This window comes from Leucopleurus acutus, assembly GCF_964270905.1.
Source record: "Leucopleurus acutus genome assembly, chromosome: 4".
NCBI classification, from domain to species: domain Eukaryota; kingdom Metazoa; phylum Chordata; class Mammalia; order Artiodactyla; family Delphinidae; genus Leucopleurus; species Leucopleurus acutus.
The window spans coordinates 37,458,139-37,474,968 of NC_139146.1; the positions used below are offsets into that span (position 1 = coordinate 37,458,139).

General features: G+C 57.7%; 2 protein-coding genes across 4 annotated transcripts in view; one reads left to right on the forward strand and one right to left on the reverse strand.

The window, feature by feature from the left end:
• Positions 1-9,033, forward strand: part of STX18 (syntaxin 18) — a 121,498-nt gene extending 112,465 nt beyond the window's left edge. For both annotated transcript variants that reach the window (XM_082837567.1, XM_082837568.1), the window contains exons 8-11: positions 2,608-2,666; positions 4,151-4,220; positions 6,602-6,682; positions 7,377-9,033. In XM_082837567.1, the coding sequence (XP_082693693.1) occupies positions 2,608-2,666; positions 4,151-4,220; positions 6,602-6,682; positions 7,377-7,472 (306 nt within the window). In that variant the 3' untranslated portion in view covers positions 7,473-9,033. The remainder of the gene's footprint in view (positions 1-2,607; positions 2,667-4,150; positions 4,221-6,601; positions 6,683-7,376) is intronic.
• A 213-nt stretch (positions 9,034-9,246) lies between these two features.
• NSG1 (neuronal vesicle trafficking associated 1) overlaps positions 9,247-16,830 on the reverse strand; it is a gene marked incomplete at its 5' end in the record, with an annotated part of 31,271 nt that continues 23,687 nt past the window's right edge. For both annotated transcript variants that reach the window (XM_082837982.1, XM_082837981.1), the window contains one exon: positions 9,247-10,145. In XM_082837982.1, the coding sequence (XP_082694108.1) occupies positions 9,945-10,145 (201 nt within the window). In that variant the 3' untranslated portion in view covers positions 9,247-9,944. The remainder of the gene's footprint in view (positions 10,146-16,830) is intronic.

Below are 16,830 nucleotides of genomic sequence, written 5' to 3' on the forward strand. Positions count from 1 at the left end.
TGTTGGGTTTTTAAATGCAGTGTCATTGTTACTCCCAACCCCTCAATGGAGGCTGCTCTCCATAGATGTGGTGCTGCAAACCTCTCTCCTCAGCCCTTACCACTGCTTGATCCCTTGAGGCATTTGTTTCTCTCACTTCCTCCAGGAATGGGGAGTTTCTCAGGTGGCATCAAGAACCCATGGGTTGGAAGGAAGTCAGAGCCAGAATCTGATCCCACTCCTGACCCTGCTAACAGGAGCCCTTCAGAAGTAGCAATTACCAACCAAAAGAAAAGAAGTAACAATTACCAAGAGGCTTAAAAGAAAGCCAGGTGCCCTTAAATTGGGGAGGAAACAAACAGAAAGCTTTGTTCCCAAGGACCATTTCCAGTAATAAACCACCTCAAACCCCTAGTTAATTTTGTTTAGGAACAGTTTAAAAGCATGAAAGGGCTGTAGATTTAAAAGGGTAGGGCCATATTATTGTTAGAAAAATTCAGAGAAAATGCCCCCTGCCACCCCACCCCCAAAACCTGAGTAAAGTACCTGAGAGAATTAGTCAAATTAGCACCCACATGCCGAAGTAATTGTATTTTTTCATATATATCAGGCTCTTAAGTAACTGTTGACAGTTAACAGAGCTGATTCTTTCAGACTCAAAAGTGACGGTTTTATTCCCTTAAATAGCTTTTTTGACACATAATTAGAAGGGCCGTGGCAGGGCCCCGGCAGCCTGCCGGTTGCCCCGGCCCTGCAGGAGGCTCCCCACCGCTCCGGCCTCCTGGAGCCTCGCCAACCCCGGCCTCTGAGGTGGCCTGGGGTGAGGTAGAGGCCTCTGTGCTTTGATGAGCGGCTGGTGCTGGGAACCCACGCCCTGTCGTGTTTCGGGCCCTGTGCTGGGCTCGGGGTCCAGAGGAGAAAGACCACCCCGCCCAGGAGGGGAGCCAGACCCCAAACAAGCGTGGGAGTGCAGTGATGGAGGCGAGAGCAGAGAAGCTTTAAAGAGAGGGGGATGGTGGAACATGACGAAACCTGCCCTGCTGCGTCTGATGACTAAGAAGGTGCCTATGCTGGGTTTCTAGGGACCCGTTGGAGTTCCCCAGCCAGAGGATGAATCCACCTTAGGCTGAGGGCTAGCCTGTGCAGAGATGAGGCAGGGGATGGCAGGAGATGCCCTCGGAGAGGCCTGGGGCGTGGCCGGCTCGTGCACCTGGCGTCAGACCTGATCTGCAGGGTGCAGGGGCAGGGCCGGCATGTGACTGACGGGATGGAGGGCAGACTGAAGACTATGAGAGATGAGGGCAGAACTTAGATAGCAGGGAAGGAACGAATACGGCAAGTGTGCCAAGTAAAACTGGCAGAGTAGGAAGGGAGGTTGCCAGCCGAGAGCCTCGCAGAGGGGCTGGAGGGAGAGGAAAAGGACTTGACGTTGAGGAGGCCCCGCTAGAGGAAGCCTCCCTGAGTGACGGGGCGCGGGAGTGAGCAAGGCGGAGGTAAGGGGTGCGGAGGGGCCGGTGGCTGTAACAAGGTTGCTGCGCGGGCAGGTGCAGAGGTGAGAGCACAGCCCCCCTCCCTGGTGGACCAAGCCCCTGCATGTGGACAGCGGCCTTTTCCAATGTGTGTGGGTCCAATACGTTTCCCACCTGAGCGGCTCATAGTCGTGCAGACAGTTTGAGACACGCACAACTCAGTACAAGGCAGAAAATGGCTAATATTCTAAGGGATTTTGAGAAGATACCAGGCCACGGTTAGAAAAATGAGAAATAACCTTGAGCTCCAAGGCCCAGGACAGTATCATGGAGAAGGTGGCACGTGAGCTGGGAACACGTGGGACCCGTCGGGGAAGAGACGGAGGAGTGGACGCGTGAGGCCTGAGTCATCATCGTGGACGACAAGCTCCTCCTGGTCCCACACCATGGCGGCGCTTCAGATGCGCGCCGTCCTCGCGTTTGACCAGTATCGAGCTGGCAGGACGGCTGGGAGAGCAGCTGTCCACCCTGCAGTTCGCTCAGCTCTGATGAGCTCCCCGGGTGCTGGGGTGGCATCGTTACCCAGACTGAGCCCCAAAGCCTGGTGCCATCCCAAGCACCGGGAGTGCAGCTTCTCCAGCTCCTGGGCCTGTGTCCCTGTTGTGGCGACTGGCCAAGGCCAGGCTCTGCGATCAGACTGAGTCCCAGTGCGGTCCTGCCACTACCCTGATTCAGCACGGCCGCGCAGCCTCACCGCTCCATTTAAAGAGGATGATGTCAGGAGGTCGTGAGGGCCCAGAGGGAGAGCAGGGCGGCCAGCCTAACGGGGCTGACCCACAGGCCCCCGCGCTCCCAGTCAGAGTCGGCTTGCGTGCTTGCGGTTCAAATGAGTGAGATGGAAAGTCCAGCCACAGGCAGCCCCGCTGCACTGCGGGGTTTCATTTTCTCCCTACGGCCTGGCTATCCTCACACGAACACTCAGGGTCTTCCAGCAATGCCGCCACGATCCATGCTGGAAAGAGGGGCTCCGCAGTGATTCTTAGAGGGCGGATCAAAGGTTTCTGCACAGACACGCCTAGCTCGACACTTGCCTTTGGCTGTGGTGCTTTGAGACTCCAGTCAGTTTGTCCTCATCCTTAACGTGTTTGTTTCCTTACAGTTCGAACAAGAAAATCAGCGCCTGATTGGTGAAATGAACAGCCTGTTTGACGAAGTGAGGTATGTGTGTGGTTCCTTTGTGAGCCGATGGCCTAGTTTACAACTTTCCCCAAAACTAGGAACTTTATTAATTTACTCTGGTGCCCAGCCATCCACATGTGGCCCTTGGGCCAAATGTCGCGCCCGTCCCGCCACTTAGGGGGTCAAGGAAACTGCCTGAATTCACTGACTCCCCTCGACCTGTGGGCCTGTGAGATAACCCCACGGGCTGCCACGAGGCTCCCAGGTGCTGCTGCCCCATCCAAGAGGATCGGCTCCTGATGGCAGATGACACCAAACATCATGACCACTGCCACGTGGGGGCTAGTTGCACTTAATTACTCCAAGATGAAAGGGAGACCTCGTGAGGGACGGCTGACGGAGGGAAGCCCTGCAGGTGGCTCCACTGGGGTCCGGCTGCTCCCTCACCAGGGCGATCAGCCACGCAGAAGGCCCGTGGCCGTGGCCCACACAGGTGTGGTTACCAGCCCTCCGGTGAAGGCACTCAGGCCTCTTGCCCTGGGAATGCCGGGAGCATTCTGAAAGGATGCGCCAAAACTCTTGTTGCACCGTGGTCACTTCCCAAAAGAAGATGCATCCTGACATTACACTTGCGCAGCCCTGGAGACTGAGTGCAGGTGTTTCCCTCTGATCGCTGCCCCCGGCTCTTCCCCCTGTCTCTGGCTTCACAAGCACGTCTCCCAGTCCTTCCTCAGAGACGGCGCTCTCCCCACCCTCACCCCTCCTTACTCTTCTCCCAAGTCTCCTCTCCTTCCCTCACCTGGTCTAGGGGGACTCAAGGCCCGAGCGACACAACTAGGGATCATCTCCCCATCGAACATTTCCGCTTCCTCCTGGGCTGGAGCTCAGCCGCTGCCTGTGCTAAAGCAGCTGTCAGCTCAGCCTCTAGACGTGCACCTCCCGGCCCGCCCCAGGGTCACCCTTGCCGTCCATGAAACGGGGAGAAGCCCGCACACTTAGTTGCTGATATCCCAGCGTGGGATGTTTTCAGCCAGAATCAGGTTTCCTTTCAAAGTTGGGTTGAGCGGTGAATGCACTCTTCCCCCTAACCTGCTGAGAGGTAACAAAGTTGGGTGACAACACATTCTGACGTTTTCTTTTGAATCCCCCCCATGTGTCACTGTGTTGCTAAGACAGGGCTCGGCATTAAAGGAGACTTTACTTTGTGTGACTGGGCGCAGCTGCGTGCCCCTGGCCCGGGCACTGGCTCAGGAGGCTGGGCCCCGGAGCCAGCTTATCCAGGGGGGCAGGGTGGGTTTCCAAACAGTCCAGTATGCCCCAGTAAGCTGAGGGATGTTAAAGGGGAACCGGTAAGGAGAGTGAATCTTCCTCTGCCCGTGTTCTCCTTCCCTGAGCCTGACGCGGCGTCCCCTCCCTCTCTCATGCCTTCACTTAGAAGAGACAACTTCTTTAGAAATGTGTGACACTGCTGTTAAGATCACCAAGTACTAATAGTTAATGTGTAATCTATTTTTTTTATGAAGGCAAATCGAAGGGAAAGTGGTTGAAATTTCCAGACTCCAAGAGATATTCACAGAGAAGGTTTTACAACAAGTAAGAAAAAATATAGTGGTTTTAAGATTTAGCTTAAAATGGGGATATACTAAGAACTCAGGACATTTCTTCTGAGGTTGTTGGGCCTCTGCAGCTGTGTGCCCAGAGCCTCCCCTTCCCCGGGAGCAGCCTCTGCAGTCTGGGGCAGCTCCCCACACGCCCCAGCCCCGTGCAGCGGAGCACGTCACGTGGGGGAGGGAGGCGGCTAGGTTTGGGTTCTGGATGTCCTCTGGGAAGCTGGGGAGCCTCTCTGAACTACAGTTTTTTCATCTGTAAAACAGAGTGGCCCTTGCATGGTTGTCGTAAGGCTCCGAGAATACCCCATGGAAAGCACCCAGCACGGTGCCTGAGTCGTAGCTTTTCAGTCAGCGGTGTGACAAGCTCAGACTTGGCCCTCTCAAATGCCGGGTCCCCGCCGCCTCAGGTGTCCCGTCCTCACAGGAAATGTGACTGTCCTCATACATGGATTTTCATGTCATTTCTACCTGCCTACAGTTCTGAAATTCTTCCAGCAGCCACTAACTGGCAAAATTTTCAGACACCTGATAAATTCTCCCTGTTGTTTTTAGTATCCGCAGACTGGAAGAGTTTGAAAGACAAAATTATTTTTCTTCACTGTGTTATTAGACTGGGCTGCTTGGCTTAAGATACTCCACTCACAAGATGCCCCCTAAACCACACAGCCAGTCAGATCATTGCACGTTGGGTACACAAGGTGGTTCACAGGAGGTGCCCTTTTCACTAGCGTGTTGCAGGAACCATTCTAATATGTATCTGCTAAGCCTTCACTTGGAAGCCTGATGGCCATCAGTTCAGCCTCCGGACACAGAAAACAGCTCAGTCAGATGTCTCCCCCTCAGAGCACCCACTTGTCCTTAGAGGCAGCTCGGCGTGGCGGGAGGAGCTCAGAGCCCAGGTGGAGTCAGACAGACGGCCCCCACCCGGTTCCCCGTCACGTGTAATGTGGCATGAGCTCTTTCCCCCTCAGCAAAGCGGGGCTGAGGTCACCTGCGTCACTCTCAGGGGTGGCGAATGGGATCCGGGCCCCCTCAGGCTGTCAGTCCTGGAACCAGGAGCCGTTGTTTGTGGGCACGGCTGTGGCAGACCTGGGTAATGAATGCACTGTTCACTAGCGCAGCCAGAGCCACGGGCCAGGGGCCTTCACTACAGCAGGGCTGCTTACATGCAGCAAAGTACTCTGAGGTCCTGGGGCCCAAGTGCACTAAAAGCCCTTACTTTTCACGACCATTTCTTCTGCTCCTACACTCAGCCCAGCCACTGAGGAGCACTGATTGCCCTTCACATTTGATTCTCAGTTGGGGGCTGGTTCTCGGTTAGGAAGCAGCAGTCCCGGGGTTCTGGACATGTGCCCCAGGAGGTGGCAGAGAGCCACTCAGGGCCCCACCCTGTGTCACCCCCAGGGCTCTGGGCCTCGACCTGGGAGGGATTTGCAGAGCACAGGCTGAGCCCTGCCTGGCTCCCTCGGGGTTTCTAAGACCTGAGAAGAGCTGAGTCTGTCTGGGCTTCCTCATCTATGTTGCACGGTGGTTCTTACCCATCCTCTCATGGGAACAGTGGCCGTGGTCAGCCAGCTCCCACTTGGAGATTCTCTAAAAATAAGCGAGATTTTGGAGCAAAGCAGTCCTTGGCCCTCAGGTCCTTAGACTATGTGGCATTCACTGCTGGGAATCGGATGGCTGAAGGTCGATTTCCTCTCTGCGGTACTGTATCAGTCAGGTTTCCCTAAAACCCACACTCGTCTGTATTCCCTCCCCACCGCCTAGAGGGAGAGAGAGGCCTGCTCCTTAGACCTCAGTGTGGTTCGCAGCCGGTGCAGGGGTGCAATGGTGGGCGATTAGCCAGCCACTCCTGTGTAAGCCCAGGATCCCATGTTTAAGCTTTCCCAGTATTTGGAGTAAAATTTTTGCAAACATCCTGCATACCATTTTGATTTTTAAGTTTTAGCTTTTTTTTTTTTAAGAGAGAGAAAATGGTGATATACAAAGTGCCATTTTGAAGCTAGCACGTATGTTTTAGAGCCACGTGTGCTTTGAAGCACGTGGTGGCCACTCTGCGATTGAACTCTTCCTGTCCAGTGAGTGGAGGAAGGCGGCCAGCCGGGGTGGAGGGAGCACAGGCACCGGGTCCAGTCCCAGTCCTGCAGCTTGGGTGCTGTGTGACTTCGGGTTTCTCTATGCTTTAATTAAGTTTCCCTCTTGTAAATGAGAGTGTTGCCTACCTGTCGGGTGCTATGAGGACCCGTGGGTTCATGGTGTGTAAAGCCCCAGCACTTAGTAAGTGGCAGCTACTGTTACTATGGTGACATACGCTCGGCGAAGGAGGTGGCAGTTGTATTTATCTGCTGTTCTCTTCCCCGACAGGAAGCTGAGATTGACAGTATTCACCAATTAGTAGTAGGAGCAACTGAGAATATCAAGGAGGGCAATGAAGACATCAGAGAGGTGGGTACTCTTGGGGCACCGTGTCTGATTTGGAGGGGCGCTGAGTCCAGGCAGTAGCGTCCACCCTGTCAGGGCCACGTGCACAGGACTGGTCTCAGGACTGCGCTGGATGGGCCCATTCCACCCTGCCAAGCCCAGGACCCCACTCACTGCCCTGCAGAGGAGCCAGCTGGGGCGCAGGGGTCCCTCCCTAAGTCCAGGCTGGGCCCCACAGGAGAGGCTTGTGGGACCCCTCCAAGGACCCAGAGCCCTGGTCGCTGTTCACAGGGCCACCACAGTAGACTCTGTTGAGTGGACTTTATTTTCTGAGTGCAGTCCTCAGGTTTGGGCTGACGTGGGACCGTTCTTGGACCACCACTGCCATCGCACTACTAGGAAGCACACGTCAGGGTAGTGGACACACGCTCTCATCCTGTCTGTGTGGGTTTAACCCTGGGGTGGACATGAGCCATTTTTCCTGGGAGAATTGTGCATGACGTCCACGTGACGACTAACCAGAGAGGGAGATGCAGCCCATTTGTCTAACAGACTTTAAACCCACTTTTTGGTTTTGCTTAATAATTAAGGCGTCTGTGCAAGGTAAGCATAGGGTTGAAAAGTCCACACAGTCAGAGCCCCGCAGGGAGAGCATGTGCAGACACACGAGGCAGTTGAGAGCCTTTCCAGCCTAACCCCCCGTGCCCCGCCCCCCCAGGCCATCAAGAACAACGCTGGCTTCCGCGTGTGGGTGCTCTTCTTCCTGGTGATGTGCTCCTTCTCCCTGCTCTTCCTCGACTGGTACGACAGCTAGGCGGCCACACCCGGCAGACGGCGCGCTGGGCGCGCTGTCGTGGTCCCTGGCGTTGGAGCCATCGGTGGGGAGGGGGCACGGAGATATGTACTCACAAAAGGGACACCCGACTTGTGGTTTTAAGCCCATGTAGTAGCTGAAAAAGAAAACAACACAACTAAACGTGGTCTGCGTCACAAGCCTGCGGCCAGAGGGAAGGAACCGGGGGTGATTATTCCTGCACCTGATGGGGCCGCCGCGGGGAGCCTCCTCCTCCGCAGGAGCCACGCGGGCCTCCTGCTCCACAGACTCAGGCTTGGAGGAGGCGCCGGCCTTTCCCTCCCGGCGGCAGCAGGAAGAGCACTGGCCAGTAGCTTCTCACAGCACATGATGGGTTGTTTCCTGGGCTTCCTGTCTGCCTCAGCCAACTGATACACAGACTCATCGCCCGGTAGAGAAGATATCACCTTCGCCCTGGGAGTCTAGTGCATACAACTACAGCCATTTAATGTATTGTTGGTGGGTCCAAGGTTAGAAAGTCAGTGCGTGCCCACCTGCCTCCTGTCTGGGAAGAAGTGTGCGGACGGGGCCTGGCTCCCCTCAGAACTGCTGCCCCCAACACTCTCCTGATGGGTGGGCAGGGGGTGGGGAAGGCCCAACTTGCGGCCACTGGGGCCCACGGAGCTTCGTCCAGAGGAGGACTTGGGCCTCTCCACCCCCCAGAGCCCCAGGAATCAGGAACGCCTGCTTGTACTCAGGCACAAGGCATCTGCGGCCACATCTGTGCAGAAAGCGCCCGGTGCGCATGGGCCCCCAGGGTGTGGGTTCGAGGGCTCTGCACAGACAGTCCGGGGAGCACCACGGGGATCCTGTGTTCTTTATTTGCACAGAGGGAAAATGTCAAAAGTTACATGTGAATGAGCTTACAGTCAATAAAATACATGTCTCCTAGAAAATACAAATAGGGTTGCCTTGACACTGCATTGACACGGGCTGGAATCTGCTGATAGACGCTGTCTCCACAGAAGTTCTGGCGCGCGGTTATTGCTCTTATGCGTCGGCACAGCTTCACAACGTCCATGACTCTACGCCCGCCCACTGCTCCGAGGTCATGGTCGTCGTTTCCAAACACCCTTGATAATAAAATATACTGTATGTTTTGGAAGCACATTTCAGGAAACAGTAATGGAGTTGGCCATGACCACCATGCTTGTTCGCAACAGATCTTGCACTATTTGTCATTTATTTTTGATCTAAAAAAACAGTGAAACTTTTGACATGTCCACCAGAAACAACACATTTAAATAACATGGAAGAAAATGTCCATGAACGTCTTTTTTTCTATTTAATCATCTTACACACTTAGTTTATCTAACTGGCAATTTTGTAAACATATACTTTAATGTCAAGATTCAGGATGAAACATAATTGTCTTACAAAGATTGTGAATGAAAATGTCATAACTGGACTTGCAAGGTGCGACGCCAGCCCCCCCCCCAGCCTTTCCTGCCTGCTTCTTACATCAAAGGAGTTACATCTGTCCCACAAAATAAAAATTAAAGTAGCCTTGGCTTACCAGCAATTACACTTTCACTTTTCTCACCCAGCTAATTATTTTAAAACTAAGTAGCTAATACAGCTGTCGGTGCAAACTTATTCATAATAGATGTGAACAAAAGGGCCGGTAGGTTTCATTCCTACTCAGCCCATCACAGAGCAGACAGACTAGCTACAGGGAGATGGGTTCTGCAGCCTGTGGCCCAGGGTCCCCTCTTCCCAGAGTCCCCACCTCACATGCTCTGACCCAGTCCACATGCACTGAGGGAAACACGGCTCCCCTGCCCAGCGGGCGCCCTCTGTACCGAGAGGCAGCCTTCTGCCTGCAGCAGTGACCCCTGCCCGAGCCGACCTGCCACAGCGCCTGCGCACTCAGGAGTGAGCACGGGGCAGGCGAGGGCACAACTGCGACCTGATGGCATCTTTCCTTCCTTCCCTCTGACGCTCACTATGGTGCATCTTGACCACTGGCACTATTGCCATTGGCGGGAGGGGGGAAGAAACGTGCAGTACAGCTTGCTCTTAGCAAAGCAAGGGATCACTCTAGATATGGCTATGGTGTAAGGTTTGCAAACGGCAAGGTGGTTTTAAAAAAAAAAAAATCCCACAAAATGCATCATTTATCTGAAGTCTGAACCCCTTGCATATCCAGTGTAAATTTATTTTTTGACAGCATCCAATAAATCCCAGTAAAGTTGCTAAATTAAGATTCTTTACCATGGCAAGTGGTGTCAGAGCTCTTTAGCAGCGCTGATATGCCCTTGATTTTAGCCCATGGTCTGCAGCAAGCTGTACTCGCAGAGCAGCGTTAGCAAACAGAAGCAGTGGCACCATACATGAGTAGCCTCTAAATTACCAGTAATTCTATCTAATGAAATCTCCCTCAGAGTCCCTTCGTTACCTTCCAGCGACACTGTAAGGAACCTGCCCATCTCGCTAAGCGGATTTCTCAGCAGCCTCCGTCTCCTGCTCTGAGAGCTTCTCTTCGGACAGAACTGACATCCACGGCGACACCGAGCGGGTGATGCTCTGCTTGGCCAGGTTGTAGTGGTTGATGACGGTGTAAAATTTCTCCCGGGCGTTGGAGTCTTGCTCCGCATAGTAGCTCTCCAAGCCTTCTGGGATGCACTGGGTGTTCTGAAAGACAAGCCACCCCCTGAGACGCACGCACCGATGCAGGAGGGAGGCCCGTGAGTCTCCAGGTAGCACCCAACCCGTGGTCACTGAGCACCTCCCTGGGCTTGGAGGAAACTCAGAGATGAGCTGACTGCCTGACACTGATTGCATGGTAACGGGATGGACGTCTGTACAAGGCCGTGGCGACGGGACTTACACAGCAGGCCTTCCTGCTTCTTTAAAGATCTTACACTCGTGGCCATTGATTTTAAATCTCCTAGAAGACAATGGAACTTTTGACATGTCCACCAGAAGCAACATATTCAAACAGTGAAGGAAGGGAGTCAGAAAGGCTCCTGGGAGCAGGGGGTGGGGGCACTTGACCCAAAGGAGCCGGTCCTCGGGGCAGGAGGACAGGGACACAGGCTGAAGAGAGGCCCGCGGCCGGAGCAGAGGGTGCAGAGCCGCAGGACACAAACGCTGGGGAGAAGGCAAGGGTCGGGGGGTCAGGACACACCACCTACAAGGGCCTGGTAGGGAGCTGTGTGACCTGGAGATCCAGAGAGCCCAGGAAGCCACGAGGACCCCATGAGGGCACGTGAGGGTGGGGGGCTCTCGGGGGGCAGCTGTCCGCTAAGGGAGAGGCACTTCCCTACAGCCCGTGGAACCCGGGGGTGGGGAGGTCAGTCCCTAGCTCTCGTCCGCTCACCGGGGGTCTAGGGCCCCCCAAAAGTCAGGCTGCCTTCCCTTGTCCATCCAGCAGCCGGGCTAAGCCGCCGCCCACCCCGTCTCCACATGTCGCTCGCCAGGCCCTGAGGAAGGGGTCACGGGCTGCATTCTGCCTCCCCCCGCCCTTCTCCCAGTGGCAGGTGGGCGCGTGAGGCCCAGCTCGCGACACGCTTCTCAGCCCTCCTGGCAGCCAGTAGAAGCCATGGGGCTAACTTCTGGCCAACGGGGTGTGCGGGGCTGTGACAGGAGCAGGTTCTGGGGGGCTCCTGCCCTCCACCGCTCCCTTCTCAGCGGCTTTGATCGCCTGGACTGACCTGCCTGGAGAGGGACAACACCCTGGGGGCCGGCAGCGCAACACGACAGAATCGGGGCTCTAGGAGGACCTCAGGGAGCCCCACTGCCTGCCAGCTGCGGCTTTAATGAGAGAGAGAGAGAGAGAGAGAGAGAGAGAAACCTTCCATCTGGCGGAAGGCACGTTACCTGTGTCTCTAAGCAACAAAAGCATTACAGGAACGCCAAGGTCTGTCACACAGTGAAGGGAGACTGCAGTAACAAGGGTCCTGGGCCTTGGCTACCTTCACAGGCACCAGGGAGACTTTTAAACCCCCGATTCCCAGCACCGCCCGCAGGGTCCGGCTAGCACCCCCGAGCAGCATCTCAGCCGAGGCCATCTCGCTGGCAAGAGCGCAGCCAGGATTCCACCAACTCCTGGGGCCCAGGACACCCCGCTGCTCGATGCACTCCTCTGCCTCTCTGGGCTGAGCAGTCTCCCAGCATGGAGACCGTGACAGAGTCTCTGATGGTCACCAGGATGGCCGGTGGCGGCTGCTGCCCTGTGGACGTGGGCGCCAGCCTGGGATGCACGGGGGGACCTCCTCTGGGAGCCCCGTCCCTGCCCGAGCCGGGTCTCTTCAGCCTCCGGAAGCTAAAGGCAGGTTAGCTCCGTCTCCCTGTTAAGGGGCTGCTCCTTGGAGTCTCTGCAGACCCAAGGCCCGTCTCCACATCCCAGCCCTGCCACCACACCGGTTCCTTCTGACAGGTGGCCAAGTGCCTTCCGGGCACGATGTCTCCCTGTGAGCTGAGATCTGTCAGTCCCATTTCAGTCACAGCAAGTGAGACCCAGAGAGGGAAGGGACCACAGGGCAGTGTGGGAACCCAGCTCCAACCCGGGCCTCTGCTCAGTGCACTCCAGACGTCGCCCCACCACCCCCAAAGCTGCCGATGGTGACCGCTCAGCTCAAAGGCAGAACAGTGAGAAACAAGGCAGCGAGGTCCCCCTGGGGCGCCGGAGCAGGACTGTACGCCCTGGCAGCTTCAAGTTCAGCCAGCGTTCGTGAGGCCCCAGCCGGGCACACCCGGTCCCGCCTGGGCTCTCAGCATCCTCAGAGGTGGGTGTGGCGGAGCTCCGTCCGCAGGGCTCAGGAGGCTGGGCTGGAGCGGGGAGGTGCTGCCCGGGAGGAGCTGCTGAGGCCAGGACCAGGGGAACCCGGTGAACGCCACAGCCTTCGTCAAGCCCTCTTCGGGCACCAGGCGGGCAACGTCACCCAGTGGACCCGGAGGCCTCCCCGCTGTGCGGGCCCATTTGCCTGGTATCAGGAGCAGCCGCACAGGGCCGAACACGTGATTTGTGGACGAGAGGAGGGACCACGTCTCAGTCTTAGAAAAGCTCCCATCTGAGCCACCGCAGACGCTGGGCCGAGTGTGACCCAGGGCCTCCTGTTCCACCTGTAAGTGAGCGAGCTCCCTCTCCATCCGGATGCCTCTTACAGGGTCACCAGCCCTGTGTCTGCGAAAAGGAGTGTCAGCCTGAGGTTAACAGGCTCTCCCACAGGTGGGCTGCCCATCGGGTGCAGAGCGGCTCACACCAGTTCTGGGCCAGGCCCTGGGGATCCCACAGGCCCTGCAGCCCCGCGCCCACCCCGTGGCCTCCAATCAGGATCCAGCTCTGCCGCTCACACTGGGAAGGGGCAGGTGTGGCCACTCGGCAGAGGGAGGGCAGCGCTACCTGGCGTGGTTACTGGCGGATGTGATGGCGTCATGGCTGGTCCAGCCCTGGCCCACCTGGCTGCTATTCCATCACTCATGGGTCTGGGAGGATGGCAGGTGGTGAAGGAAGGGATGTGGTTTGTGGGCAGGGGGCTTTAGACAGCTCTGGGATTTGCCAGAGGTTTATAAATAAGTTGAATTTGACAGCAGATCCATCCATCCGCCTCTGTTCCCTGAGCCAGGGCCTCTCAGAGATGCGTGGCTCACTGCCGCTGGTTTAGTGAAGATGGAAGGGAAAATAATAAACGCGTGCTTTCTCCGCAGCCCTGATACCACCCTGCCCCACGGAGAACTGGTCTCCTTACCAGGTCACTGACCCTGAAATACAGACTAGAAACACCTGCCAGCTAGCTACTTCCAGGAGGGAAGTGACAAAGGGACGCAGTGTGTTTATGGCCCGGCGCCGCTGTACGCAGCGTTTCTGTGGGCTGAGGCCGGCAGGAGCAGGAGGTCACGTTACAGGCCGAGGTCACGTTCTGCCTGAGCCTCAGTCCCCTCGACTATAGAAAGGAGCTGATGAGTCACCGCCCGGGCTGCTGTGAGGACTGCAGCCAGCGCAGCACAGCAGACAGCAAGGATTAAAAGCCCACAGGGGCACCGCTGAGGTCATGCATGCCCTTCTGTCATCGGCGTCCTGAGCCCGGCCACGCCTGGGCACTGGGGAGCCGGGCCACTCTGCAGCGGCAAACCGTCTGTTCAGCCCAGGGCCGGCCCTGCAGGTGAACTGGCCCCTGTCCAGCAGGCCGGCAGCCACCCTCCTCCCCCACCTGCACTGCCACCTCCCCTTCACTCTGTCCTTGCCACCAGCACAGGGTCTGGCAAGACATTCTGAGGCCACCAACACCTGCTGGGCAGTGAGTGACTCTGCTCCAGGCTAGGGCAGGCCTCCAGATGGGATGGGGCATCCCTGCCCTCCAGGCACCCAGGACAGACGGTCCCGCTGCCACCCACACAGCGAGGCTGTAAGACAGGGGTGCTGGGGAGGCACTGCGGGGGGGGGGCGTGCTGGCGGCAGGCAAGACCCCGGGGGAAGACGGCTTCCAGGGGTGTCCGGGAGCCACGCAGGAGTAGGATGGGGTGGGAGCTCCGGGGAAGCTGCGACCTGCCGCCTTTGGCTGGAGAGACCCCAGCAGAAACACATGTCAGCTGTGGGTGAGCTCCGGGAGGTCACAGAGCTTCTAACGTGAAACGATAACCGGACGGGTGAGGGAACCCAGGAAAGAGTCCCAACAGCCCTGGCCCACGGTCCAGGAGGCCTAGCTATTAAACCTCACATGCAAGCTCCCCGAAAGCAAGTCAGTCTACGAGGAGCACCCAACTGTAAACACCTTGTAGGGTCTGGGGCAGTTTCCTCCCATTGTGTTTAAGACCTTTCTGTAGCACTCATCCAGTGCCTTCATGGTTTAAAAAAAAAAAGCAGAAACCTAGGATCCTCCCCAGCCCACATCTGCCTTTTAAAATCCCCTCGTGACACTCCTCAGCTTGGGGCCCCCTGCAAGAGGCTGGCCCACGCCCCTCTACGCATCCCAGAAGCTCGGGCGCCTGTGCCCATCAGCCCTTCCCTCGGGGCCCGGGGTCAGCAGGCCCGGCCCAGTCTGTCCTCAGCACAAGCCCAGCCCACAGCAGGTCCACACCAGCGCCCCCCGCTCATTCGGGTCCCAGCCTGGACGAGCACCGTGCTCCCCAGGAAGGGGTGGCCACAGGCACGCGGTCCCCCACGTATTCCTTCTTGCCTAACTTGGCAGCATCCACGTCATCTGGACGTCGGTCTGCTGGCTTGCTGCTAGAACATGAGCTCCGAGGGCAGGCCCCTGACACACCCTGTGCCCCGTGGCACGCCCAGCACCCCACCACGCACACAGAAGGTGGCAGTTAATAAACAGATGCCGAGTAAAGAAGGACGTGCAGGGTGTGACTTCGGGTACGACGTCTCTGTACTCAGCTTCCCGTTGGTAAAAGGGGGTCTAATGGCATCTACCCCACAGGGTTTCTGGGAGCATCAGAGATCCTAGTTAAAAGCTCCTTGTAAACTGTCGGGTGGTGGCATGTGATGCACATGTACGAACACGCAGAAAGGAGGGAGGAAGGGGACACACACACGCTCACACTGTCCCTCCTCCAGCCTTAGCCCGAGGGCCGTGGGATACAGGGCAGCAGCTCCCCGGCCCTCCCAGTGACCTTCTCCAGGAAGGACACCACCCATTAGATGCCAGTGGAAAATGCCAAGTCCCCCGAGGCGGAACAGTCTCTCAGGGGCTCTAAATTCCCAAGGCTGGCTGTGCACCGGAACCACCTGCAGAGCCTTTCAAACATGCACACACCTGCCGTCCAAAGCTGCTGTGAGTCCGAGGACTGGGCCTCATCTCCCTGGCTCCACCTGGACCAGGTTACCTAGCAGAACCTGGCCTTGCAGGACAGGGAAGGCAGTTTGGGCCCACTCCTGCCTCCGTCTCAGGCACAGAGAGAACGAGCCCAGAAGGAAGCCCTGCATCTTCCTGGTGAGGCTGTGGCCGCAAGTATGGGAGCCGTCTGCCTGGACGAGGACTCCAGTCCCCAGGGAAGTGGTCCTCCGCGCACCCGGCTTCCCTCAGGGCGCAGCTCCTGCGTCACCTTGGCTCCTCCTCCTTGACCTCAGGTCCTCCCCCCCCGCCCCGCCCCCGCCTCCCAGATTCACTCCTGCTCCATCCGCAGCACCCAGACCGGTCTAGACCCGCATCTCTTCCCTGGTTGCCTGCAGCAGCCTCCTGTCCCTCCCTTCCAATCGGCAGCCTCCCCAGCCACCCGAGTGGCCATCCCATCACCTCCCTCTCCTCCAGTGGCCTCTGGCCGGCACTCCAGTCTGGCCACAGCTGGCTCTTCCCCAACAAGGACTACGTACGGACCGGCCCAGCCAGCACCTGTGCGCTGCTCCTCCCCTCGCCCACCTGGCTCAGCCCTGCCGTCCTCCAGCATCAGCTCATGTGCTGCCCTCCTCGAAGTCCCAGCCCTCTGGGTCAGCCTCCTTTAAACCATGTTGTCTCCTGAGCCTCCCAACAGATCGTAACTGCTCCAGCCGCAGCCCGGGGTGTGCACGGGCTGGTGGAAGAGGCCGGGGGCTTCGCCCTGCCCAGACGCCCTTCCCCAGGTCCCTGCACGGCACCCCCACGGGCCTCTTACGTGGTGGGCACAAAACGCACACTCGCTGAGCACAGAAGGGCTCAAGTGTCAGAAGCCTTGAAGCCGTGGAAGGAGGGCCTGTGTCCCTCACGTCAGCAGCTCCCAAACCGCAGCGCCCAGTGGCAGCGGGCGACCGGGCTTGTTCTGCTCGTGCCCAGCAGCACACAGGGCCGGGCTCTGCTTTCATTCCAGCAGCGCCAGATCCTGGGACTGATCATGTTCTCCTCTTCGCACTGGCTCTGGGAAGTTCAGAACCAAAAGGGGGCCCAGGTGCTGAGTGTATGGGACACGGGAGCAAGTCCACAGCCCGTGCGTGTCACTCCCGCTTCCTTCACCCCACCCCCTCACTTATTTTCTCCCCTTAATCCTGCGGCCCCATGTGTCTGCTTCTCTGCCACTTGGAGCCTTTGGGGAAGGAGGCATCATCACATCAGCAAAGCGAGCATGGAGTGTGGAGAGCCCAGCGGCATGGCGGGCAGACCAGGGTCTGCGGTCGGGGGGCTGGGGTCGCCCGGCCCTGCTCCCAAACCCCTGAGTGGTGGTGCAAGTCTTCCTCTCCCGGGACCTCTGCTTCCTGGCATGTCCCCTCATCCCTCACTGCCCCCCCAGGGGATGTGCTAGGCCTGCAGACAGGAGCCTCCCTTTCACAGGCCCCGCCGTGATCCCGCTTCCCTGCCCCCAGGTCCCCATGAGGAGCTCCCGCCAGGCCCCAACACCGCCCCTGCCGCTCTAGCCCTGTTGTGAGTCACGCGGGGGGACAAGGCGCAAAGGCATC